The 23,722-nt window shown below is 62.2% G+C and overlaps 1 protein-coding gene and 2 long non-coding RNA genes across 8 annotated transcripts in view; 2 read left to right on the top strand and 1 right to left on the bottom strand.

Moving 5' to 3' along the window:
* CPSF1 (cleavage and polyadenylation specific factor 1) overlaps positions 1 to 18,694 on the top strand; it is a 112,640-nt gene extending 93,946 nt beyond the window's left edge. The window contains 9 exon segments of the mRNA XM_048286336.1: positions 1,755 to 1,896; positions 3,333 to 3,485; positions 5,106 to 5,282; positions 8,248 to 8,314; positions 10,161 to 10,208; positions 10,325 to 10,480; positions 13,251 to 13,380; positions 14,525 to 14,663; positions 18,572 to 18,694. Of these exon segments, the coding sequence (XP_048142293.1) occupies positions 1,755 to 1,896; positions 3,333 to 3,485; positions 5,106 to 5,282; positions 8,248 to 8,314; positions 10,161 to 10,208; positions 10,325 to 10,480; positions 13,251 to 13,380; positions 14,525 to 14,663; positions 18,572 to 18,619 (1,060 nt within the window). The 3' untranslated portion in view covers positions 18,620 to 18,694.
* On the bottom strand, positions 2,151 to 13,486 carry LOC125316924. Its single transcript, XR_007199913.1, has 3 exons — positions 13,455 to 13,486; positions 3,899 to 3,931; positions 2,151 to 2,183 (listed from the first exon to the last, which is right to left on the bottom strand). It is a non-coding gene; the product is annotated as an uncharacterized LOC125316924 (long non-coding RNA).
* LOC125316922 lies at positions 6,422 to 8,205 on the top strand. 6 transcript variants are annotated; one of them, XR_007199906.1, is made up of 4 exons: positions 6,422 to 6,505; positions 6,595 to 6,806; positions 6,896 to 7,970; positions 8,060 to 8,205. It is a non-coding gene; the product is annotated as an uncharacterized LOC125316922 (long non-coding RNA). The 6 variants fall into 6 exon arrangements; XR_007199911.1 differs by lacking the exon at positions 6,422 to 6,505 and having other exon boundaries at positions 6,679 to 6,806; positions 6,896 to 7,368; positions 7,458 to 7,970; positions 8,060 to 8,204; XR_007199909.1 differs by lacking the exon at positions 6,422 to 6,505 and having other exon boundaries at positions 6,679 to 6,806; positions 6,896 to 7,087; positions 7,177 to 7,970; positions 8,060 to 8,203.
* Positions 18,695 to 23,722: the final 5,028 nt, after the last annotated feature.

Here is a 23,722-nt window from a genome sequence, read left to right as displayed (position 1 = left end):
ATCACTGGGAACCCCAAATATCCCGGGGACCCCAAAAATATCCCCGGGAACCCCAAATATCCCCAGGACTCCAAATTATCCCTGGGAAGCCCAAAATATCTCCGGGACCCGAAAATATCCCCGGGAAACCCCAAAATATCCCTGGGAACCCCAAAATATCAGTGGGGACCCCAAAATATCACTGGGAACCCTGAAATATTGCTGGGAAACCCCAAAATATCCCTGGGAACCCCAAAATATCAGTGGGGAACCCAAAATATCCCTGGGAACCCCAAATTCCCCCTGGGAAACCCCAAAATATCCCCAGGAACCCCGAAATATCCCTGGGAACCCCAAATCCCACTGGGAGCCCCAAATTCCTTCCGGGAACCCCAAATCCCGAACCCCCTGAGCTCACCTGTGCCCACCTGTGCCCCCCATGCCCACCTGTGCTCACCTGTGCTCACCTGTGCCCACCTGTGCCCCCCATGCCCACCTGTCCTCACCTGTGCTCACCTGTGCCCACCTGTGCCCCCCATGCCCTCCTGTGCCCTCCTGTCCTCACCTGTGCTCACCTGTGCCCACCTGTGCTCACCTGTGCCCCCCTGTGCCCCTCTCAGGATGGCGCTGGAGGAGCGGGCACACGTCACCTGCATGAAGGGACGTGTCCTCGGGGCATCACCTGTGCCCACCTGTGCCCCCCATGCCCACCTGTGCCCCCCATGCTCACCTGTGCCCCCCTGTGCCCCGCGCAGGATGGCGCTGGAGGAGCGGGCACACGTCACCTGCATGAAGGGGCGTGTCCTTGGGGCATTACCTGTGCCCACCTGAGCTCACCTGAGCTCACCTGTGCCCCCGTGTGCCCACCTGTGCCCACCTGTGCCCCCCTGTGCCCCGCGCAGGATGGCGCTGGAGGAGCGGGCACACGTCACCTGCATGAAGGGACGTGTCCTCGGGGCATCACCTGTGCCCACCTGTGCCCCCCATGCCCACCTGTGCCCCCCGTGCTCACCTGTGCCCCCCTGTGCCCCGCGCAGGATGGCGCTGGAGGAGCGGGCACACGTCACCTGCATGAAGGGGCGTGTCCTTGGGGCATTACCTGTGCCCACCTGTGCCCACCTGAGCTCACCTGTGCCCCCGTGTGCCCACCTGTGCTCACCTGTGCCCACCTGTGCCCCTCTCAGGATGGCGCTGGAGGAGCGGGCACACGTCACCTGCATGAAGGGACGTGTCCTCGGGGCATCACCTGTGCCCACCTGTGCCCCCCATGCCCACCTGTGCCCCCCGTGCCCACCTGTGCCCCCCTGTGCCCCGCGCAGGATGGCGCTGGAGGAGCGGGCACACGTCACCTGCATGAAGGGACGTGTCCTTGGGGCATCGCCTGTGCCCACCTGTGCTCACCTGAGCTCACCTGTGCCCCCGTGTGCCCACCTGTGCTCACCTGTGCCCACCTGTGCCCCTCTCAGGATGGCGCTGGAGGAGCGGGCACACGTCACCTGCATGAAGGGACGTGTCCTCGGGGCATCACCTGTGCCCACCTGTGCCCCCCCATGCCCACCTGTGCCCCCCGTGCCCACCTGTGCCCCCCTGTGCCCCGCAGGATCGCGCTGGAGGAGTGGGAGCACGTCACCTGCATGAAGGGACGTGTCCTTGGGGCATCGCCTGTGCCCACCTGTGCTCACCTGAGCTCACCTGTGCCCACCTGAGCTCACCTGTGCTCACCTGAGCTCACCTGTGCCCCCGTGTGCCCACCTGTGCCCCCCTGTGCCCCGCAGGATCGCGCTGGAGGAGTGGGAGCACGTCACCTGCATGAAGACGGTGTCGCTGCGCTCCGAGGAGACGGTGTCGGGCCTCAAGGGCTACGTGGCCGTGGGCACCTGCCTGATGCAGGGCGAGGAGGTCACCTGCCGGGGCCGGGTATGGCACACCTGGGCACACCTGGGGGCACCTGGGCACACCTGGGGGTTCCTGGGAACACTTGGGGGTACCTGGGAACAGCTCGGGGGGCACCTGGGGGTACCTGGGGGCAGCTGGGGGTACCTGGGAACACCTGGGGGCATCCGGGCACAGCTGGGGTTACCCGGAGGGTACCTGAGCACACCTGGGGGTACCTGGGGGCACCTGGGGATACCTGGGGGGGGACCTGGGCACACCTGGGGGCACCTGGGGGATACCTGGGCACACCTGGGCACACCTGGGGGCACCTGGGGATACCTGGGCACACCTGGGGATACCTGGGGGACACCTGGGCACAGCTGGGGGTACCTGGGAGGCACCTGGGGGTACCTGGGGGTTCTGAAGGTGCTCAGGGGATGCTGGAGACAGCATGGGGGGGTCTGGGGTGACACCTGGGGGGTGCCAGGGCACACCTGGGGGGTGCCAGGGCACACCTGGGCCGTGGCAGGACTCACCTGGAGGGTACCAGGGCACACCTGGGCTCTCTCAGTACACACCTGGAGGGTGCCAGAACTCACGGGGGGGTGCCAGGACTCACCTGGGGGATGCCAGGACTCACCTGGGGGGGGCCAGGGCTCACCTGGGGGATGCCAGGACCCACCTGGGGGTTGCCAGGACACACCTGGGGGGTGCCAGGACTCACCTGGGGGTTGCCAGGACTCATCTGGGCTCTCTCAGGACTCACCTGGGCAGTGCCAGGACTCACCTGGGGGCTGCCAGGATACACCTGGGGGATGCCAGGACCCACCTGGGGGATGCCAGGACTCACCTGGGGGATGCCAGGACCCACCTGGGGGGGGCCAGGGCTCACCTGGGGGATGCCAGGACCCACCTGGGGGTTGCCAGGACACACCTGGGGGGTGCCAGGAGTCACCTGGGGGTTGCCAGGACTCATCTGGGCTCTCTCAGGACTCACCTGGGCAGTGCCAGGACTCACCTGGGGGCTGCCAGGATACACCTGGGGGGTGCCTGGGCACACCTGGGGGTTGCCAGGACACACCTGGGGGGTGCCAGGACTCACCTGGGCTCTCTGAGGACTCACCTGGGGGTTGCCAGGACTCACCTGGGGGGTGCCAGGACTCACCTGGGGGCTGCCAGGATACACCTGGGGGGTGCCTGGGCACACCTGGAAGGTGCCAGGACACACCTGGGGGGTGCCAGGACTCACCTGGGCTCTCTGAGGACTCACCTGGGGGTTGCCAGGACCCACTTGGGGGCTGCCAGGCCACACCTGGGGGGTGCCAGGACCCACCTGGAGGGTGCCAGGACACACCTGGGGGTTGCCAGGACACACCTGGGGGGTACCAGGGCTCACCTGGGCTCTCTCAGGGCACACCTGGGGGGTGCCTGGGCACACCTGTGGGCATGACCCCCTGACCCCCGCCCCCCGTGCCCAGATCCTGATCCTGGACGTGATCGAGGTGGTGCCCGAGCCGGGGCAGCCCCTGACCAAGAACAAGTTCAAGGTGCTCTACGAGAAGGAGCAGAAGGGACCCGTGACCGCCCTGTGCCACTGCCACGGCTACCTGGTGTCTGCCATCGGCCAGAAGGTACTGCGGGCACCTGGGGGGCACCTGGGCACACCTTGGCACACCTGAGTACACCTGAGTACATCTGAGGCACACCTGGGTACACCTGGGTACACCTGGGCACACACCTGAGTACACCTGGGCACACCTGAGTACATCTGGGGCACACCTGGGCACACCTGGGCACACCTGGGCACACACCTGAGTACACCTGGGCACACCTGGGCACACCTGGGCACACACCAGTGACCGCCCCGTGCCACTGCCACGGCTACCTGGTGTCTGCCATCGGCCAGAAGGTACTGCGGGCACCTGGGGGGCACCTGGGCACACCTTGGCACACCTGAGTACACCTGAGTACATCTGGGGCACACCTGGGTACACCTGGGTACACCTGGGCACACACCTGAGTACACCTGGGCACACCTGAGTACATCTGGGGCACACCTGGGCACACCTGGGCACACCTGGGCACACACCTGAGTACACCTGGGCACACCTGGGCACACCTGGGCACACACCAGTGACCGCCCCGTGCCACTGCCACGGCTACCTGGTGTCTGCCATCGGCCAGAAGGTACTGCGGGCACCTGGGGGGCACCTGGGGGCACCTCCACGGTGACCTCGAGGTGTCCCTGTCCCCACTCAGATCTTCTTGTGGAGCCTGAAGGCCGAGGAATTGATGTTGGTGGCCACTCAACGTTGGTTGAGTTCGGTTCTGTGACCCAAGGGGCCACCAAAGGGGTGTCAAGGGCCACCACGGTGACCTCGAGGTGTCCCTGTCCCCACTCAGATCTTCTTGTGGAGCCTGAAGGCCGAGGAACTGATGGTGGTGGCCACTCAACATTGGTTGGGTTCGGTGACCCAAGGGGCCACCAAGGGGGTGTCAAGGGCCACCACGGTGACCTCGAGGTGTCCCTGTCCCCACTCAGATCTTCTTGTGGAGCCTGATGGTCAATGAGTCAATGTTGGTGGCCACTCACTGTTGGTTGGGTTCGGTTCTATGACCCAAGGGGCCACCAAAGGGGTGTCAAGGGCCACCACGGTGACCTCGAGGTGTCCCTGTCCCCACTCAGATCTTCTTGTGGAGCCTGATGGTCAATGAGTCAACGTTGGTGGCCACTCAACATTGGTTGGGTTCGGTGACCCAAGGGGCCACCAAGGGGGTGTCAAGGGCCACCACGGTGACCTCAAGGTGTCCCTGTCCCCGCTCAGATCTTCTTGTGGAGCCTGATGGTCAATGAGTCAATGTTGGTGGCCACTCACTGTTGGTTGGGTTCGGTTCTATGACCCAAGGGGCCACCAAAGGGGTGTCAAGGGCCACCACGGTGACCTCGAGGTGTCCCTGTCCCCCCTCGATCTTCCTGTGGAGCCTGAAGGCCGAGGAACTGATGTTGGTGGCCACTCAACATTGGTTGGGTTCGGTGACCCAAGGGGCCACCAAGGGGGTGTCAAGGGCCACCACGGTGACCTCGAGGTGTCCCTGTCCCCGCTCAGATCTTCTTGTGGAGCCTGATGGTCAATGAGTCAACGTTGGTGGCCACTCACTGTTGGTTGGGTTCGGTTCCATGACCCAAGGGGCCACCAAAGGGGTGTCAAGGGCCACCACGGTGACCTCGGGGTGTCCCTGTCCCCACTCAGATCTTCCTGTGGAGCCTGAAGGACAACGAGCTGACGGGCATGGCCTTCATCGACACGCAGCTCTACATCCACCAGATGATCAGCGTCAAGAGCTTCATCCTGGCCGCCGACCTCATGAAGAGCATCTCGCTGCTGCGCTACCAGGAGGAGAGCAAGACCCTGTCCCTCGTCAGCCGGGTGAGCCGCCGGGCCACCCAACCGGCCACTGGGCCACCAAACCTCTCCTATGGGGTTACTGGGCCACCAAAGCGCCCACGGGGCCACCAAACCTCTCCTATGGGGTTACTGGGCCACCAAAGCGCCCACGGGGCCACCAAACCTCTCCTATGGGGTTACTGGGCCACCAAAGCGCCCACGGGGCCACCAAACCTCTCCTGTGGGATTACTGGGCCACCAAAGTGCCCATGGGGCCACCAAACCTCTCCTATGGGGTTACTGGGCCACCAAAGCGCCCACGGGGCCACCAAACCCCTCCCATGGGGCCACTGGGCCACTGAACTGCCCACAGGGCCATCAAACCTCTCCTGTGGGGTTACTGGGCCACCAAACCTCTCCTATGAGGTTACCAGGCCACCGAACCGCCCACAGGGCCACCAAACCCCTCCCACGGGGTTACCAGGCCACCAAACTGCCCACAGGGCCACCAAACCTCTCCTATGGGGTTACTGGGACACTGAACCCCCCATGGGGCCACCAAACCTCTCCTATGGGGTTACTGGGCCACCAAACCGGCCACTGGGGCCATCAAACTCCTCCTACGGGGTTACCAGGGCCACTGAACCGCCCATGGGGCCACCAAACTCCTCCCATGGGGCTACCAGGCCACCAAACCACCCATGGGACCATTGGGCCACAAGACCCCTCCCATGGGGCCACCAGGCCACTAAACCCCCCCCCCCCCAGGGCCACCAAACCCCTCCCATGGGGCCACCTGGGGTTCACAGGGGACACCCAGGGGTCCTGGGGGACTCGCAGGTGACACCTGAGGGTCCTGGAGGACACCCAAGGGTCACAGGGGACACCTGAGGGTCTTGGGGACACCCAGGGCTCACAGGAGACACCTGAGGGACACCTGAAGGTCCTGGAGAACACCCAGGGGTCACAGGAGACCCCTGAGGGTCTTGGGGACACCCAGGAGTGTTTGGGGACACTGGGGGGTCTTTGAGGGACACCTGAGGGTCCTGGAGGACACCTGAAGGTCTTGGGGGACACCCAGGGGTCTTCAGGGACATTTGGGGGTCTTCAGGGAACACCTGAGGGTCCTGAGAGATACCTGAAGGTCCTGGAGAACACCCGAGGGTCACAGGAGACACCTGAGGGTCACAGGAGACACCTGAGGGTCTTGGGGGCACCCAGGGATCTTTGGGAACATTTGGAGGGTCTTTGAGGGACACCTGAGGGTCCTGGAGGACACCTGAGAATCTTGGGGACACCCAGGAGTGTTTGGGGACACTGGGGGGTCTTTGAGGGACACCTGAGGGTCCTGGAGGACACCTGAAGGTCTTGGGGACACCCAGGGGTCTTCAGGGACATTTGGGGGTCTTCAGGGAACACCTGAGGGTCCTGAGAGATACCTGAAGGTCCTGGAGAACACCCGAGGGTCACAGGAGACACCTGAGGGTCACAGGAGACACCTGAGGGTCTTGGGGGCACCCAGGGATCTTTGGGAACATTTGGAGGGTCTTTGAGGGACACCTGAGGGTCCTGGAGGACACCTGAGAATCTTGGGGACACCCAGGAGTGTTTGGGGACACTGGGGGGTCTTTGAGGGACACCTGAGGGTCCTGGAGGACACCTGAAGGTCTTGGGGACACCCAGGGGTCTTCAGGGACATTTGGGGGTCTTCAGGGAACACCTGAGGGTCCTGAGAGATACCTGAAGGTCCTGGAGAACACCCGAGGGTCACAGGAGACACCTGAGGGTCTTGGGGGCACCCAGGGATCTTTGGGAACATTTGGAGGGTCTTTGAGGGACACCTGAGGGTCCTGGAGGACACCTGAGAGTCTTGGGGACACCCAGGAGTGTTTGGGGACACTGGGGGGTCTTTGAGGGACACCTGAGGGTCCTGGAGGACACCTGAAGGTCTTGGGGACACCCAGGGGTCTTCAGGGACATTTGGGGGTCTTCAGGGAACACCTGAGGGTCCTGAGAGATACCTGAAGGTCCTGGAGAACACCCGAGGGTCACAGGAGACACCTGAGGGTCTTGGGGGCACCCAGGGATCTTTGGGAACATTTGGAGGGTCTTTGAGGGACACCTGAGGGTCCTGGAGGACACCTGAGAGTCTTGGGGACACCCAGGAGTGTTTGGGGACACTGGGGGGTCTTTGAGGGACACCTGAGGGTCCTGGAGGACACCTGAAGGTCTTGGGGGCACCCAGGGGTCTTCAGGGACATTTGGGGGTCTTCAGGGAACACCTGAGGGTCCTGAGAGACACCTGAAGGTCCTGGAGAACACCCGAGGGTCACAGGAGACACCTGAGGGTCACAGGAGACACCTGAGGGTCTTGGGGGCACCCAGGGATCTTTGGGAACATTTGGAGGGTCTTTGAGGGACACCTGAGGGTCCTGGAGGACACCTGAGAGTCTTGGGGACACCCAGGAGTGTTTGGGGACACTGGGGGGTCTTTGAGGGACACCTGAGGGTCCTGGAGGACACCTGAAGGTCTTGGGGGCACCCAGGGGTCTTCAGGGACATTTGGGGGTCTTCAGGGAACACCTGAGGGTCCTGAGAGACACCTGAAGGTCCTGGAGAACACCCGAGGGTCACAGGAGACACCTGAGGGTCACAGGAGACACCTGAGGGTCTTGGGGGCACCCAGGGATCTTTGGGAACATTTGGAGGGTCTTTGAGGGACACCTGAGGGTCCTGGAGGACACCTGAGAATCTTGGGGACACCCAGGAGTGTTTGGGGACACTGGGGGGTCTTTGAGGGACACCTGAGGGTCCTGGAGGACACCTGAAGGTCTTGGGGACACCCAGGGGTCTTTGGGGACATTTGGGGAGGTCTTCGAGGGACACCTGAGGGACACTCCGAGGGTTTTGGGGGGCACTCAGGGCTCACTTGGGGGGGGTGTCGGGGCACGGCCGGGCGCCACCCGCGGCACTGGGACGGTGCCGGTGACAGGAGTGTCCCCGGCAGGACGCGAAGCCGCTGGAGGTTTACAGCGTGGACTTCATGGTGGACGGCACCCAGCTCGGCTTCCTGGGTACGGACGGGGCCCGCGGCGGCGCGGGACGGGGGGCGGGAACGTTTGGGTTGGGTTGGGTCGAAATTTGGGGAGTTTGGGTTGAGTTCAGGTGAGTTTTGGGTGGGTTTGGGTTGGATTTGGGTGGCTTTGGTAGAGTTTGGATGAATCAGTTGGGTTTGGGTTGAGTTCAGTTGTGTCCGGTTGAAATTCCTTGACTTCGGGTTGAGTTCAGGTGAGTTTTGGGTGGCTTTGGTTGAGTTTGGTTGAGTCAGTTGGGTTTGGGTTGAGTTCAGCTGAATTTTGGGTGGGTTTGGGTTGGATTTGGGTGGCTTTGGTTGAGTTTGGTTGAGTCAGTTGGGTTTGGGTTGAGTTCAGGTGAGTTTTGGGTGGGTTTGGGTTGGATTTGGGATGAGTTTGGTTGAATCAGTTGGCTTTGGGTTGAGTTCAGTTGGGTTTGGATGAAATTCCTTGACTTTGGGTTGGTTTGGGTTGAGTTCAGGTGAGTTTTGGGTGGATTTGGGATGAGTTTGGGTTGAGTTTAGATGGGTTTGGGTTGAGTTTGGTTGAGTCCGTTGGGTTTGGGTTGAGTTCAGCTGAATTTTGGGTGGGTTTGGGTTGGATTTGGCTGGGTTTGGGATGAGTTTGGTTGGAATAGTTGGGTTTGGGTTGAGTTCAGGTGAGTTTTGGGTGGCTTTGGTTGAGTTTGGATGGATCAGTTGGGTTTGGGTTGAGTTCAGGTGACTTTGGCTGAATTTCGGTTGAGTTTAGGCGGAGCTTTGGGTGAATTTGGGTGGATTTGGGATGAGTTTGGTTGAATCACTTGGGTTTGGGTTGAGTTCAGGTGAGTTTTGGGTGGGTTTGGGTTGGATTTGGGTGGCTTTGGTTGAGTTTGGATGAATCAGTTGGGTTTGAGTTCCACTGAGTTTGGCTGAGTTTTGGGTGGATTTGGATGAGTTGGGATGAGTTCAGTTGAGTTTGGGTGAATTTGGGCTGGGTTTGGGTTGAGTTCAGATGAATTTTGGGTGGATTTGGGTGGATTTTGGATGAATCAGTTGGGTTTGGGTTGAGTTCAGTTGGGTCTGGTTGAAATCCGTTGAGTTCAGTTGGGTTTGGGTTGAGTTCAGGTGACTTTGGCTGAATTTCGGTTGAGTTTAGGCAGAGCTTTGGGTGAATTTGGGTGGATTTGGGTTGAGTTTGGTTGAATCAGTTGGGTTTGGGTTGAGTTCAGGTGAGTTTTGGGTGGATTTGGGTGGCTTTGGGATGAATCACTTGGGTTTGGGTTGAGTTCAGTTGGGTTTGGGTTGAGTCCAGGTGACTTTGGCTGAGTTGGGGTTGAGTTTGGATGAGCTCAGTTGAGTTTGGGTGAATTTGGCGTGGGTTGGGTTGAGTTTGGGTTGGATGTGGATGGGTTTGGGTTGGATTTGGGATGAATCAGTTGGCTTTGGGTTGAGTTCAGTTGGGTTTGGGTTGAGTTCAGGTGAGTTTTGGGTGGCTTTGGTTGAGTTTGGATGGATCAGTTGGGTTTGGGTTGAGTTCAGGTGACTTTGGCTGAATTTCGGTTGAGTTTAGGCAGAGCTTTGGGTGAATTTGGGTGGATTTGGGATGAGTTTGGTTGAATCACTTGGGTTTGGGTTGAGTTCAGGTGAGTTTTGGGTGGGTTTGGGTTGGATTTGGGTGGCTTTGGGATGAATCACTTGGGTTTGGGTTGAGTTCAGTTGGGTTTGGGTTGAGTTCAGGTGACTTTGGCTGAATTTCGGTTGAGTTCAGGTGACTTTGGCTGAATTTCGGTTGAGTTCAGGCTGAGCTTTGGGTGGATTTGGGTTGATTTTGGTGCCTCCCAATGATTTCCCTGCCATCCCCGCAGTGTCTGACCGTGACCGGAACCTGCTGGTGTACATGTACCTGCCGGAAGGTGAGCGGGGCGGGGCCAGGTGACCCCTGGTTACCCCAGGTGACCCCTGGTGACCCCGTGGTGACCCCGTGGTGACCCCGTGGTGACCCCGTGGTGAACCCGTGGTGTCCCTCCAGCCAAGGAGTCGTTTGGGGGGCTGCGGCTGCTGCGCCGCGCCGACTTCCACGTGGGCGCCCACGTCAACACCTTCTGGCGCACGCCGTGCCGGGGGCACCCCGAGGGGCCCAACCGCCGCTCCAGCACCTGGGAGAACAAGCACATCACCTGGTTCGGTGAGGAGGGGACACACCTGGGGACACACCTGGGGACACACCTGGGGCTGGGCGGGGCCTGGGCGGGGCTCACCTGGTTGAACGAGCACTCACCTGGTTCGGTGAGGGGCGGGGCCCATCCGGCACCTCCGACCACCAGTCAGGGTTGTGGGTGGGGTGTGGGGATGGGGGTTGCCGGGATTTGGGGTGCTGGGATTGGGGGGTGCCAGGAGTTGGGGTGCTGGGATTTGGGGTGCTGGGATTGGGGGGTGCCGGGATTGGGGGGTGCCGGGATTGGGAGGTGCCGGGAGTTGGGGTGCCGGGATTTGGGGTGCTGGGATTGGGGGTGCTGGGATTTGGGGGTGCCAGGAGTTGGGGTGCCGGGATTTGGGGTGCTGGGATTGGGGGTGCTGGGATTTGGGGGTGCCGGGATTCGGGGTGCCAGGATTTGGGGTGTGGGGATGGGGGGTGCCGGGATTTGGGGGTGCCGGGATTGGGGGTGCCGGGATTCGGGGGTGCCGGGATTCGGGGTGCCGGGATTGGGGGTGCCGGGATTTGGGGTGCCGGGATTTGGGGGTGCTGGGATTGGGGGTGCCGGGATTCGGGGTGCCGGGATGGGGGTGCCGGGATTTGGGGGTGCCGGGATTGGGGGTGCCGGGATTTGGGGTGCCGGGATTTGGGGGTACCGGGATTGGGGGTGCCGGGATTCGGGGTGCCGGGATGGGGGTGCCGGGATTTGGGGGTGCCGGGATTGGGGGTGCCGGGATTCGGGGTGCCGGGATTTGGGGGTGCCGGGATTCGGGGTGCCGGGATGGGGGTGCCGGGATTGGGGGTGCCGGGATTTGGGGTGCCGGGATTTGGGGGTACCGGGATTGGGGGTGCCGGGATTCGGGGTGCCGGGATTGGGGGTGCCGGGATTTGGGGGTACCGGGATTGGGGGTGCCGGGATTCGGGGTGCCGGGATTGGGGGTGCCGGGATTGGGGGTGCCGGGATTCGGGGTGCCGGGATGGGGGTGCCGGGATTTGGGGGTGCCGGGATTGGGGGTGCCGGGATTTGGGGGTGCCGGGATAGGGGGTGCCGGGATTCGGGGGTGCCGGGATTCGGGGTGCCGGGATTGGGGGTGCCGGGATTTGGGGTGCCGGGATTTGGGGGTGCTGGGATTGGGGGTGCCGGGATTCGGGGTGCCGGGATGGGGGTGCCGGGATTTGGGGGTGCCGGGATTGGGGGTGCCGGGATTTGGGGTGCCGGGATTTGGGGGTACCGGGATTGGGGGTGCCGGGATTCGGGGTGCCGGGATGGGGGTGCCGGGATTTGGGGGTGCCGGGATTGGGGGTGCCGGGATTCGGGGTGCCGGGATTTGGGGGTGCCGGGATTCGGGGTGCCGGGATGGGGGTGCCGGGATTGGGGGTGCCGGGATTTGGGGTGCCGGGATTTGGGGGTACCGGGATTGGGGGTGCCGGGATTCGGGGTGCCGGGATTGGGGGTGCCGGGATTTGGGGGTACCGGGATTGGGGGTGCCGGGATTCGGGGTGCCGGGATTGGGGGTGCCGGGATTGGGGGGTACCGGGATTCGGGGTGCCGGGATGGGGGTGCCGGGATTTGGGGGTGCCGGGATTGGGGGTGCCGGGATGGGGGTGCCGGGATTTGGGGGTGCCGGGATTCGGGGTGCCGGGATTTGCGGGTGCCGGGATTTGGGGTGCCGGGATTTGGGGGTGCCGGGATTCGGGGTGCCGGGATTTGGGGGGTGGGGATTTGGGGTGGAATTCGGGGTGCCGGGATTGGGGGAGGGATTTGAGGTGCTGGGATGTGGGAGGCCGGGAGTCAGGGTGGAATTCGGGGTGCCGGGATTTGGGGTGCTGGGATTTGGGGTGCCGGGATCTGGGGTGGAATTCGGGGTGCCGAGATTTGGGGTGCTGGGATTTGGGGTGGAATTTGGGGTGCCGGGATTTGGGGTGAGATTTGGGGTGCTGGGATTCGGTGTGCTGGGATTGGGGGTGCCGGGATTTGGGGTGCCGGGATTGGGGGTGCTGGGATTGGGGGTGCCGGGATTCAGGGTGGAATTCGGGGTGCTGAGATTTGGGGTGGGATTCGGGGTGCTGGGATTTGGGGTGCTGGGATTTGGGGTGCCGGGATCTGGGGTGGAATTCGGGGTGCCGGGATTCGGGGTGCCGGGATTTGGGGTGGGATTTAGGGTGCCGGAAGTCAGGGTGGAATTCGGGGTGCCGGGATTTGGGGTGCTGGGATTTGGGGTGGAATTTGGGGTGCCGGGATTTGGGGTGAGATTTGGGGTGCTGGGATTCGGTGTGCTGGGATTGGGGGTGCCGGGATTTGGGGTGCCGGGATTGGGGGTGCCGGGATTCGGGGTGCCGGGATTCGGGGTGCCGGGATTCGGGGCGCCGGGATTCGGGGTGCCGGGATTTCGGGGTGCCGGGATTTGGGGTGCCGGGATTTCGGGGCGCCGGGATTTTGGGGTGCTGGGATTTGGTGTGCCGGGATTTCGGGGTGCCGGGATTTTGGGGTGCCGGGATTTGGGGTGCTGGGATTTGGTGTGCCGGGATTCGGGGTGCCGGGATTCGGGGTGCCGGGATTTTGGGGTGCTGGGATTTCGGGGCGCCGGGATTTTGGGGTGCTGGGATTTGGTGTGCCGGGATTTCGGGGTGCCGGGATTTGGGGTGCTGGGATTCGGGGTGCCGGGATTCGGGGCGCCGGGATTCGGGGTGCCGGGATTTCGGGGTGCCGGGATTCGGGGTGCCGGGATTTGGGGGCGCCCTGACCGCGCCGTCCCCGCAGCGACGCTGGACGGGGGCCTGGGGCTGCTGCTGCCGATGCAGGAGAAAACCTACAGGAGGCTGCTGATGCTGCAGAACGCGCTCAGCTCCGCCCTGCCCCACCTGGCCGGGCTCAACCCCCGGGCCTTCAGGTAATGGCACACCTGGGCACACCTGGGATACAGCTGGGTACACCTGGGTACACCTGGGGATACCTGGGATACACCTGGGCACACCTGGGCCACACCTGGGCACACCTGGGATACAGCTGGGCCACACCTGGGCACACCTGAGTACACCTGGGCCACACCTGGGCACACCTGGGATACAGCTGGGCCACACCTGGGCACACCTGGGTACACCTGGGCACACCTGGGATACAGCTGGGCCACACCTGGGCCACACCTGGGCACACCTGGGATACACCTGGGATACACCTGGGATACACCTGGGTATACCTGGGCCACACCTGGGCCACACCTGGGCACACCTGGGCACACCTGGGATACAGCTGGGTACACCTGGGATACACCTGGGCACACCTGGGACACACCTGGGATACATCTGGCCACACCTGGGCCACACCTGGGCACACCTGGGATACAGCTGGGTACACCTGGGATACACCTGGGCACACCTGGGCACACCTGGGATACAGCTGGGCACACCTGGGCACACCTGGGCACACCTGGGCACACCTGGGATACAGCTGGGCACACCTGGGTACACCTGGGCACACCTGGGCACACCTGGTGGGGCTCAACCCCCAGGTATTTAGGTACCATCACCTGTCCCTCACCTGTCCCACCCCTGTCCCACACCTGCCCCTCACCTGTCCCTCACCTGTCCCACCTGTCGCTCACCTGTCCCTCACCTGTCGCTCACCTGCCCCTCACCTGTCCCTCACCTGTCCCACCTGTCACTCACCTGTCCCACCTGTCCCACCTGTCCCTCACCTGTCGCTCACCTGCCCCTCACCTGTCGCTCACCTGCCCCTCACCTGTCCCTCACCTGTCCCACCTGTCACTCACCTGTCCCACCTGTCCCACCTGTCCCTCACCTGTCGCTCACCTGTCCCTCACCTGTCGCTCACCTGCCCCTCACCTGTCCCTCACCTGTCCCACCTGTCACTCACCTGTCCCACCTGTCCCACCTGTCCCACCTGTCGCTCACCTGCCCCTCACCTGTCGCTCACCTGCCCCTCACCTGTCCCACCTGTCGCTCACCTGTCCCTCACCTGTCCCTCACCTGTCCCACCTGTCCCTCACCTGTCCCCTGTCCCCCCTGTGCCCGCAGGCTGCTGCAGTCGGAGCGGCGGCTGCTCCAGAACGCCGTGCGGAACGTGCTGGACGGGGAACTGCTGGGCAGGTTCCTGTACCTGAGCGCCATGGAGCGCGGCGAGCTGGCCAAGAAGATCGGCACCACGCCCGACATCGTGAGTGGCACCAGCACGGGGGGGGACAGGGGTGGGACAGGGGTGGGACAGGTGAGGGACAGGGGTGGGACAGGGGAGGGACAGGGGTGGGACAGGGGAGGGACAGGTGAGGGACAGGTGAGGGACAGGGGTGGGACAGGGGTGGGACAGGTGAGGGACAGGGGTGGGACAGGTGTGGGACAGGTGAGGGACAGGGGAGGGACAGGGGTGGGACAGGTGAGGGACAGGGGTGGGACAGGAGTGGGACAGGTGTGGGACAGGTGAGGGACAGGGGTGGGACAGGGGTGGGACAGGTGAGGGACAGGTGAGGAACAGGGGTGGGACAGGTGAGGAACAGGGGTGGGACAGGTGAGGGACAGGGGTGGGACAGGGGTGGGACAGGTCAGGGACAGGTCAGGGACAGGGACAGGTGTGGGACAGGTGAGGGACAGGTGAGGGACAGGGGAGGGACAGGTGAGGGACAGGGGAGGGACAGGGGAGGGACAGGTGAGGGACAGGTGAGGGACAGGGGTGGGACAGGGGAGGGACAGGTGAGGGACAGGTGAGGGACAGGGGTGGGACAGGTGAGGGACAGGGGAGGGACAGGGGAGGGACAGGTGAGGGACAGGTGAGGGACAGGGGTGGGACAGGGGAGGGACAGGTGAGGGACAGGTGAGGGACAGGGGTGGGACAGGGGAGGGACAGGGGAGGGACAGGTGAGGGACAGGTGAGGGACAGGGGTGGGACAGGTGAGGGACAGGTGAGGGACAGGTGAGGGACAGGGGTGGGACAGGGGAGGGACAGGTGAGGGACAGGTGAGGGACAGGGGTGGGACAGGGGAGGGACAGGTGAGGGACAGGGGAGGGACAGGGGAGGGACAGGGGAGGGACAGGGGTGGGACAGGTGAGGGACAGGGGTGGGACAGGGGTGGGACAGGGGTGGGACAGGGGTGGGACAGGTGAGGGACAGGTGAGGGACAGGTGAGGGACAGGGGAGGGACAGGTGAGGGACAGGGGTGGGACAGGTGAGGGACAGGGGAGGGACAGGTGTGGGACAGGTGAGGGACAGGGGTGGGACAGGTGAGGGACAGGGGAGGGACAGGTGAGGGACAGGGGTGGGACAGGTGAGGGACAGGGGTGGGACAGGGGTGGGACAGGGGTGGGACAGGTGAGGGACAGGTGAGGGACAGGTGAGGGACAGGGGAGGGACAGGTGAGGGACAGGGGTGGGACAGGTGAGGGACAGGTGAGGGACAGGGGTGGGACAGGTGAGGGACAGGTGAGGGACAGGTGAGGGACAGGTGAGGGACAGGTGAGGGACAGGGGTGGGACAGGGGAGGGACAGGTGAGGGACAGGGGTGGGACAGGTGAGGGACAGGTGAGGGACAGGGGAGGGACAGGGGTGGGACAGGGGTGGGACAGGTGAGGGACAGGTGAGGGACAGGGGAGGGACAGGGGTGGGACAGGTGAGGGACAGGGGTGGGACAGGGGTGGGACAGGGGTGGGACAGGTGTGGGACAGGTGAGGGACAGGTGAGGGACAGGGGAGGGACAGGGGAGGGACAGGTGAGGGACAGGTGAGGGACAGGGGTGGGACAGGGGTGGGACAGGGGAGGGACAGGGGTGGGACAGGTGAGGGACAGGGGTGGGACAGGGGTGGGACAGGGGTGGGACAGGTGTGGGACAGGTGAGGGACAGGGGAGGGACAGGGGTGGGACAGGTGAGGGACAGGGGTGGACAGGTGAGGGACAGGGGAGGGACAGGTGAGGGACAGGGGAGGGACAGGGGTGGGACAGGGGTGGGACAGGTGAGGGACAGGTGTGGGACAGGTGTGGGACAGGGGAGCTGGCCAAGAAGATCGGCACCACGCCCGACATCGTGAGTGGCACCAGCACGGGGGGGGACAGGTGAGGGACAGGTGAGGGACAGGGGAGGGACAGGGGTGGGACAGGTGAGGGACAGGGGTGGGACAGGGGTGGGACAGGTGTGGGACAGGTGAGGGACAGGGGAGGGACAGGTGTGGGACAGGTGAGGGACAGGTGAGGGACAGGTGAGGGACAGGGGTGGGACAGGTGTGGGACAGGTGGAGGGACAGGTGAGGGACAGGGGTGGGACAGGTGAGGGACAGGGGTGGGACAGGTGTGGGGACAGGGGTGGGACAGGGGTGGGACAGGGGTGGGACAGGTGTGGGACAGGTGAGGGACAGGTGAGGGACAGGGGTGGGACAGGGGTGGGACAGGGGTGGGACAAGGACAGGGTGGACAGGGGTGGGACAGGTGTGGGACAGGTGAGGGACAGGGGTGGGACAGGTGAGGGACAGGTGAGGGACAGGGGTGGGACAGGGGTGGGACAGGGGTGGGACAGGTGAGGGACAGGTGAGGGACAGGTGAGGGACAGGTGTGGGACAGGTGAGGGACAGGTGAGGGACAGGTGAGGGACAGGGGTGGGACAGGTGAGGGACAGGGGTGGGACAGGTGTGGGGCTGGGACAGGTGAGGGACAGGGACAGGTGAGGGGTCGGGGACAGGTGGGACAAGAGTCAGGTGTGGGACAGGGACAGGTGAGGGACAGGGGTGGGGTTGGGGACAGGTGTGGGACAAGGGACAGGTGTGGGACAGGTGAGGGACAGGTGAGGGACAGGTGAGGGACAGGGGTGGGACAGGTGAGGGACAGGTGAGGGACAGGTGTGGGACAGGGGAGGGACAGGTGAGGGACAGGGGTGGGACAGGTGTGGGACAGGGTGAGGGACAGGGGTGGGGACAGGTGAGGGACAGGTGAGGGACAGGGGGTGGGACAGGGGTGGGACAGGGGTGGGACAGGTGAGGGACAGGTGAGGGACAGGTGAGGGGACAGGTGTGGGACAGGTGAGGGACAGGTGAGGGACAGGTGAGGGACAGGGGTGGGACAGGTGAGGGACAGGGGTGGGACAGGTGTGGGGCTGGGACAGGTGAGGGACAGGGACAGGTGAGGGGTCGGGGACAGGTGGGACAAGAGTCAGGTGTGGGACAGGGACAGGTGAGGGACAGGGGTGGGGTTGGGGACAGGTGTGGGACAAGGACAGGTGTGGGACAGGTGAGGGACAGGTGAGGGACAGGTGAGGGACAGGGGTGGGACAGGTGAGGGACAGGGGTGGGACAGGGGTGGGACAGGGGTGGGACAGGAGTGGGACAGGTGAGGAACAGGGGTGGGACAGGTGAGGGACAGGGGTGGGGTTGGGGACAGGTGTGGGACAAGGACAGGGTGGGGACAGGTGAGGGACAGGGGTGGGACAGGTGTGGGACAGGGTAGGGACAGGTGTGGTTGGGGACAGGTGAGGGACAGGGGTGGGACAGGTGAGGGACAGGGTAGGGACAGGTGTGGGACAGGTGAGGGACAGGGGTGGGACAGGTGTGGGACAGGGTAGGGACAGGTGTGGTTGGGGACAGGTGTGGGACAGGGGTGGGACAGGTGAGGGACAGGTGAGGGACAGGGGTAGGGACAGGTGTGGTTGGGGACAGGTGAGGGACAGGGGTGGGACAGGTGAGGGACAGGTGAGGGACAGGGTAGGGACAGGTGAGGACAGGGGTGGGACAGGGTGAGGGACAGGGGAGGGACAGGGGTGGGACAGGGGTGGGACAGGGGAGGGACAGGGGAGGGACAGGTGAGGGACAGGGGTGGGGTTGGGGACAGGTGTGGGACAAGGACAGGGTGGGACAGGTGAGGGACAGGTGAGGGGACAGGGGTGGGACAGGTGAGGGACAGGGGTGGGACAGGGGTGGGACAGGGGAGGGACAGGAGTGGGACAGGTGAGGGGACAGGTGTGGGACAGGGGTGGGACAGGTGAGGGACAGGTGAGGGACAGGGTAGGGACAGGTGTGGTTGGGGACAGGTGAGGGACAGGGGTGGGACAGGTGAGGGACAGGTGAGCCCCTGACCCCCCCTCCCGCCCCACAGATCCTGGACGACCTCCTGGAGATCGACCGAGTCACCGCCCACTTCTGAGAGACCCCAAACGGCCCCAAAACGCCCCAAAACGGCCCCAAAACGCCCCCGTTTGTAATAAAAAACACAACCCCCCAGCTCCGCTTTTGGGTTTATTTGGGGGTTTTTGGGGTTCACAGTGGCTTTTGGGGGCTTCACAGTGGCTTTTGGGGGCTTCACAGTGGCTTTTGGGGGGATATTGGGGCATTTTTGGTGTCTTTCGGGTGCTTTTCGGGTGCTTTTTGGTGGTTTCGGGTGTTGCCCTTTTTGGGGCGGTTTGGGGGTTTTTTGGTGCTTTTGGGGTTTGGTTTTCAGGTGGGTTCTGGGGTGGTTTCCAGCTGTTTCCAGCTGTTCCTCAGGTGGTTTTCGGGTATTTTGGGGCGCTTTCGGCTGTTTCCAGGTGTTCTTTCCGTGTTCCCATCCGCTCTGGGGTATCCTCCGAGCGTTTCCCGGGTGTTTCCAGCTGTGTTCCAGCTGTTTCTGCCTCTTTTTCGGGTGCTTCGCCGTGTTTCTGGCTGGGTTTTGGGGTGATTTTGGGCTGGTTTAGGGTTTCCAGCTGTTTCCAGCTGTTTCCCAGGTGTTTCCCACTGGTTTTCAGGTGTTTTTCAGTGTTTCCAGCTGGTTTTGGGGTATTTAGGACATTTTTGGGTGTTTCCAGCTGGTTTTCGGGGTGTTTTTCAGTGTTTCCACGTTTTTGGGGTATTTTGGGGCGGTTTTTGGCAGTTTCGGGGTTTCCAGCTGTTCTCCAGCTGTTTCCCGGGTGTTTCCAGCTGGTTTTTGGGTGGTTTTTCAGTGTTTCCGGTTGGTTTTGGGGGGTATTTTGGGGCGGTTTTGGCAAGTCTTGGGGTTTTCCAGCTGTTTTCGGGCGTTTCCGGATGCTTCCAGATGTTGTCCAGCTGGTTTTCAGGTGTTTCCAGCTGGGTTTTGGGGTAATTTTTGGACATTTTTGGGGGTTTCCAGCTGGTTTCAGGTGTTTTTCAGATGCTTTCAGGTGTTTTCGCTGTTCCCGGCTGATTTTTGGGGTGTTTTCAGGGATTTCTTGGTGTTTTCCCGCTGGTTTCCAGATGTTTCCAGGTGTTTTTTTAGTGTTTCTGGCTGGTTTCCAGGTGGTTTTTTAGTGTTTCTGGCTGGTTTGGGGGGATTTTTGGGTATTTGGGGTGTTTCCAGCTGTTTTCAAGTGCTTTTCACTGGTTTTCCGATGTTTCTTGGCTGTTTCCAGCTGGTTTTTTGGGGGTATTTTGGGGCGTTTTGGGGCAGTTTTGGGTTTCCAGCTGTTCTCCAGCTGTTTCCCGGGTGGTTTTTCAGTGTTTCCGGCTGGTTTTGGGGGGTACTTTGGGATGGTTTGGCCAGTTTTGGGTGTTTCCAGCTGGTTCCTGGGTGTTTCCCGTTGTTTTTAAGGTATTTTTTCAGTGTGTCCGGCTGGTTTTCGGGTATTTCGGGGGCGTTTTTGCAGTTTTGGGTGTTTCCAGCTGTTTCTCAGCTGTTTCCCAGGTGTTTCCCGCTGGTTTTCGGGGGTTGTTTCAGTGTTTCCGGCTGGTTTTTTGGGGTACTTTGGGATGGTTTGGCCAGTTTTGGGGTGTTTCCTGCTGGTTCCCGGGAGTTTCCCGCTGTTTCCCAGGTGGTTTTTCAGTGTTTCCAGCTGGTTTTGGGGTATTTTGGGGTGTTTTTTGCACTTTTGGGGTTCCAGCTGTTTCCTGGGTGTTTCCCGCTGTTTCCCAGGTGTTTCCAGCTGTTTTTCGGGTGTCGTTTCAGCTTGTCCGGCTGGATTTTGGGGTATTTTGAGGCGGTTTTCAGCAGTTTTGGGGTTTCCAGCTGTTCTCCAGCTGTTTCCCCGGGTGTTTCCAGCTGTTTTTCGGGTGTGGTTTCGTTTGTCCGGCTGGTTTTTGGGGTATTTTGAGGCGGTTTTCAGCAGTTTCGGGGTTTCCAGCTGTTCTCCAGCTGTTTCCCGGGTGTTTCCAGCTGTTTTTCGGGGTGTGGTTTCATGCTTGTCCGGCTGGATTTTGGGGTATTTTGAGGCGGTTTTCAGCAGTTTTGGAGTTTCCAGCTGTTCTCCAGCTGTTTCCCGGGTGTTTCCAGCTGTTTTTCGGGTGTCGTTTCAGCTTGTCCGGCTGGATTTTGGGGTATTTTGAGGCGGTTTTCAGCAGTTTTGGGGTTTCCAGCTGTTCTCCAGCTGTTTCCCGGGTGTTTCCAGCTGTTTTTCAGGTGTTGTTTCAGCTTGTCCGGCTGGATTTTGGGGGATTTTGAGGCGGTTTTCAGCAGTTTTGGGGTTTCCAGCTGTTCTCCAGCTGTTTCCCGGGTGTTTCCAGCTGTTTTTTCGGGTGTTGTTTCTGCTTATCCGGCTGGATTTTGGGGTATTTTGAGGCGGGTTTTCAGCAGTTTTGGAGTTCCAGCTGTTCTCCAGCTGTTTCCCGGGTGTTTCCAGCTGTTTTTCGGGTGTGGTTTCAGCTTGTCCGGCTGGATTTTGGGGTATTTTGAGGCGATTTTCAGCAGTTTTGGGGTTTCCAGCTGTTCTCCAGCTGTTTCCCGGGTGTTTCCAGCTGTTTTTCGGGTGTTGTTCAGCTTGTCCGGCTGGATTTTGGGGTATTTTGAGGCGGTTTTCAGCAGTTTTGGGGTTTCCAGCTGTTCTCCAGCTGTTTCCCGGGTGTTTCCAGCTGTTTTTCGGGTTGGGTTTCAGCTTGTCCGGCTGGATTTTGGGGTATTTTGAGGCGGTTTTCAGCAGTTTTGGGGTTTCCAGCTGTTCTCCAGCTGTTTCCCGGGTGTTTCCAGCTGTTTTTCAGGTGTTGTTTCAGCTTGTCCGGCCTGATTTTGGGGTATTTTGAGGCGGTTTTCAGCAGTTTTGGAGTTTCCAGCTGTTCTCCAGCTGTTTCCCGGGTGTTTCCAGCTGTTTTTCGGGTGTGGTTTCAGCTTGTCCGGCTGGATTTTGGGGTATTTTGAGGCGGTTTTCAGCAGTTTTGGAGTTTCCAGCTGTTCTCCAGCTGTTTCCCGGGTGTTTCCAGCTGTTTTTCGGGTGTGGTTTCAGCTTGTCCGGCTGGATTTTGGGGTATTTTGAGGCGGTTTTCAGCAGTTTTGGGTTTCCAGCTGTTCTCCGCTGTTTCCCGGGTGTTTCCAGCTGTTTTTCGGGTGTCGTTTCAGCTTGTCCGGCTGGATTTTGGGGTATTTTGAGGCGGTTTTCAGCAGTGTTTGGAGTTTCCAGCTGTTCTCCAGCTGTTTCCCGGGTGTTTCCAGCTGTTTTTCGGGTGTGGTTTCAGCTTGTCCGGCTGGATTTTGGGGGTATTTTTGAGGCGGTTTTCAGCAGTTTTGGGGTTTCAGCTGTTCTCCAGCTGTTTCCCGGGTGTTTCCAGCTGTTTTTCAGGTGTTGTTTCAGCTTGTCCGTTGTTTCAGCTTGTCCGGCTGGATTTTGGGGTATTTTGAGGCGGTTTTCAGCAGTTTTGGAGTTTCCAGCTGTTCTCCAGCTGTTTCCCGGGTGTTTCCAGCTGTTTTTTCGGGTGTGGTTTCAGCTTGTCCGGCTGGATTTTGGGGTATTTTGAGGCGGTTTTCAGCAGTTTTGGGGTTTCCAGCTGTTCTCCAGCTGTTTCCCGGGTGTTTCCAGCTGTTTTTCGGGTGTCGTTTCAAGCTTGTCCGGCTGGATTTTGGGGTATTTTGAGGCGGTTTTCAGCAGTTTTGGGGTTTCCAGCTGTTCTCCAGCTGTTTCCCGGGTGTTTCCAGCTGTTTTTCGGGTGTGGTTTCAGCTTGTCCGGCTGGATTTTGGGGTATTTTGAGGCGGTTTTCAGCAGTTTTGGGGTTTCCAGCTGTTCTCCAGCTGTTTCCCGGGGTGTTTCCAGCTGTTTTTCGGGGTGTGGTTTCAGCTTGTCCGGCTGGATTTTGGGGTATTTTGAGGCGGTTTTCAGCAGTTTTGGGGTTTCCAGCTGTTCTCCAGCTGTTCCCCGCTGTTTCCCGGGGGGTTTTTCAGTGTTTCCGGCTGGTTTTGGGGGGTGGTTTTGGGGCGTTTTCCGGCCGTTTCGGGGTGTCTGGCGCCCCCCTCAGGCGCGCAGCAGCTGCTGCAGGTGCTCCCCGAGCGGCAGCGCCCCCCCAGCGGCTCAGCAGCCGCAGCGCCGCCGCCGCCAAACGGAACCGGAGCCAATCGAGCCTGGGGGGGCGGGACGGGGGAGGGGTCACACCTGGGGGGAGGGGTCACACCTGGGGGGAGGGGTCACACCTGGGGGAGGGGGTCACACCTGGGGGAGGGGTCACACCTGGGGAGGGGTCACACCTGGGGGAGGGGTCACACCTGAGGAGGGGGTCACACCTGGGGAGGGGTCACAACCTGGGGGGAGGGGTCACACCTGGGGGAGGGGTCACACCTCGGGGGAGGGGGTCACACCTGGGAGGGGAGGGGTCACACCTGGGGAGGTGGTCACACCTGGGGGGAGGGGTCACACCTGGGGGGAGGGGTCACACCTGGGGGGAGGGGGGGGGTCACACCTGGGGAGGAGGGGTCACACCTGGGGGAGGGGTCACACCTGGGGGGGCGGGACGGGGGGAGGGGTCACACCTGGGGGAGGGGTCACACCTGGGGATGGGGTCACATCTGGGGGGAGGGGGTCACACCTGGGGGAGGGGTCGCACCTGGGGAGGGGTCGCACCTGGGGGGGAGGGGTCACACCTGGGGGAGGGGTCACACCTGGGGAGGGGTCACATCTGGGGGGAGGGGTCACACCTGGGGGAGGGGTCGCACCTGGGGAGGGGTCACACACTGGGGGGAGGGGTCACACCTGGGGGGAGGGGTCACACCTGGGGGGAGGGGTCACACCTGGGGGGAGGGGTCACACCTGGGGGGAGGGGTCACACCTGGGGGAGGGGGGTCGCACCTGGGGAGGGTGTCGCACCTGGGGGGGAGGGGGGGGTCACACCTGGGGAGGAGGGGTCACACCTGGGGGGAGGGGGTCACACCTGGGGGGAGGGGTCGCACCTGGGGGAGGGGTCACACCTGGGGGGGAGGGGTCACACCTGGGGGGGAGGGGTCACACCTGGGGGGAGGGGTCACACCTGGGGGGCGGGGTCACACACTGGGGGGGGGGGGTCACACACCTGGGGGGAGGGGTCACACCTGGGGGGGGAGGGGTCACACCTGGGGGGAGGGGTCAC

Source organism: Corvus hawaiiensis, chromosome 26 (genome assembly GCF_020740725.1).
Source record: "Corvus hawaiiensis isolate bCorHaw1 chromosome 26, bCorHaw1.pri.cur, whole genome shotgun sequence".
NCBI lineage: Eukaryota > Metazoa > Chordata > Aves > Passeriformes > Corvidae > Corvus > Corvus hawaiiensis.
The sequence above is the reverse complement of the archived record's forward strand: the minus strand, read 5'-3'. Positions and strand labels throughout refer to the sequence as shown.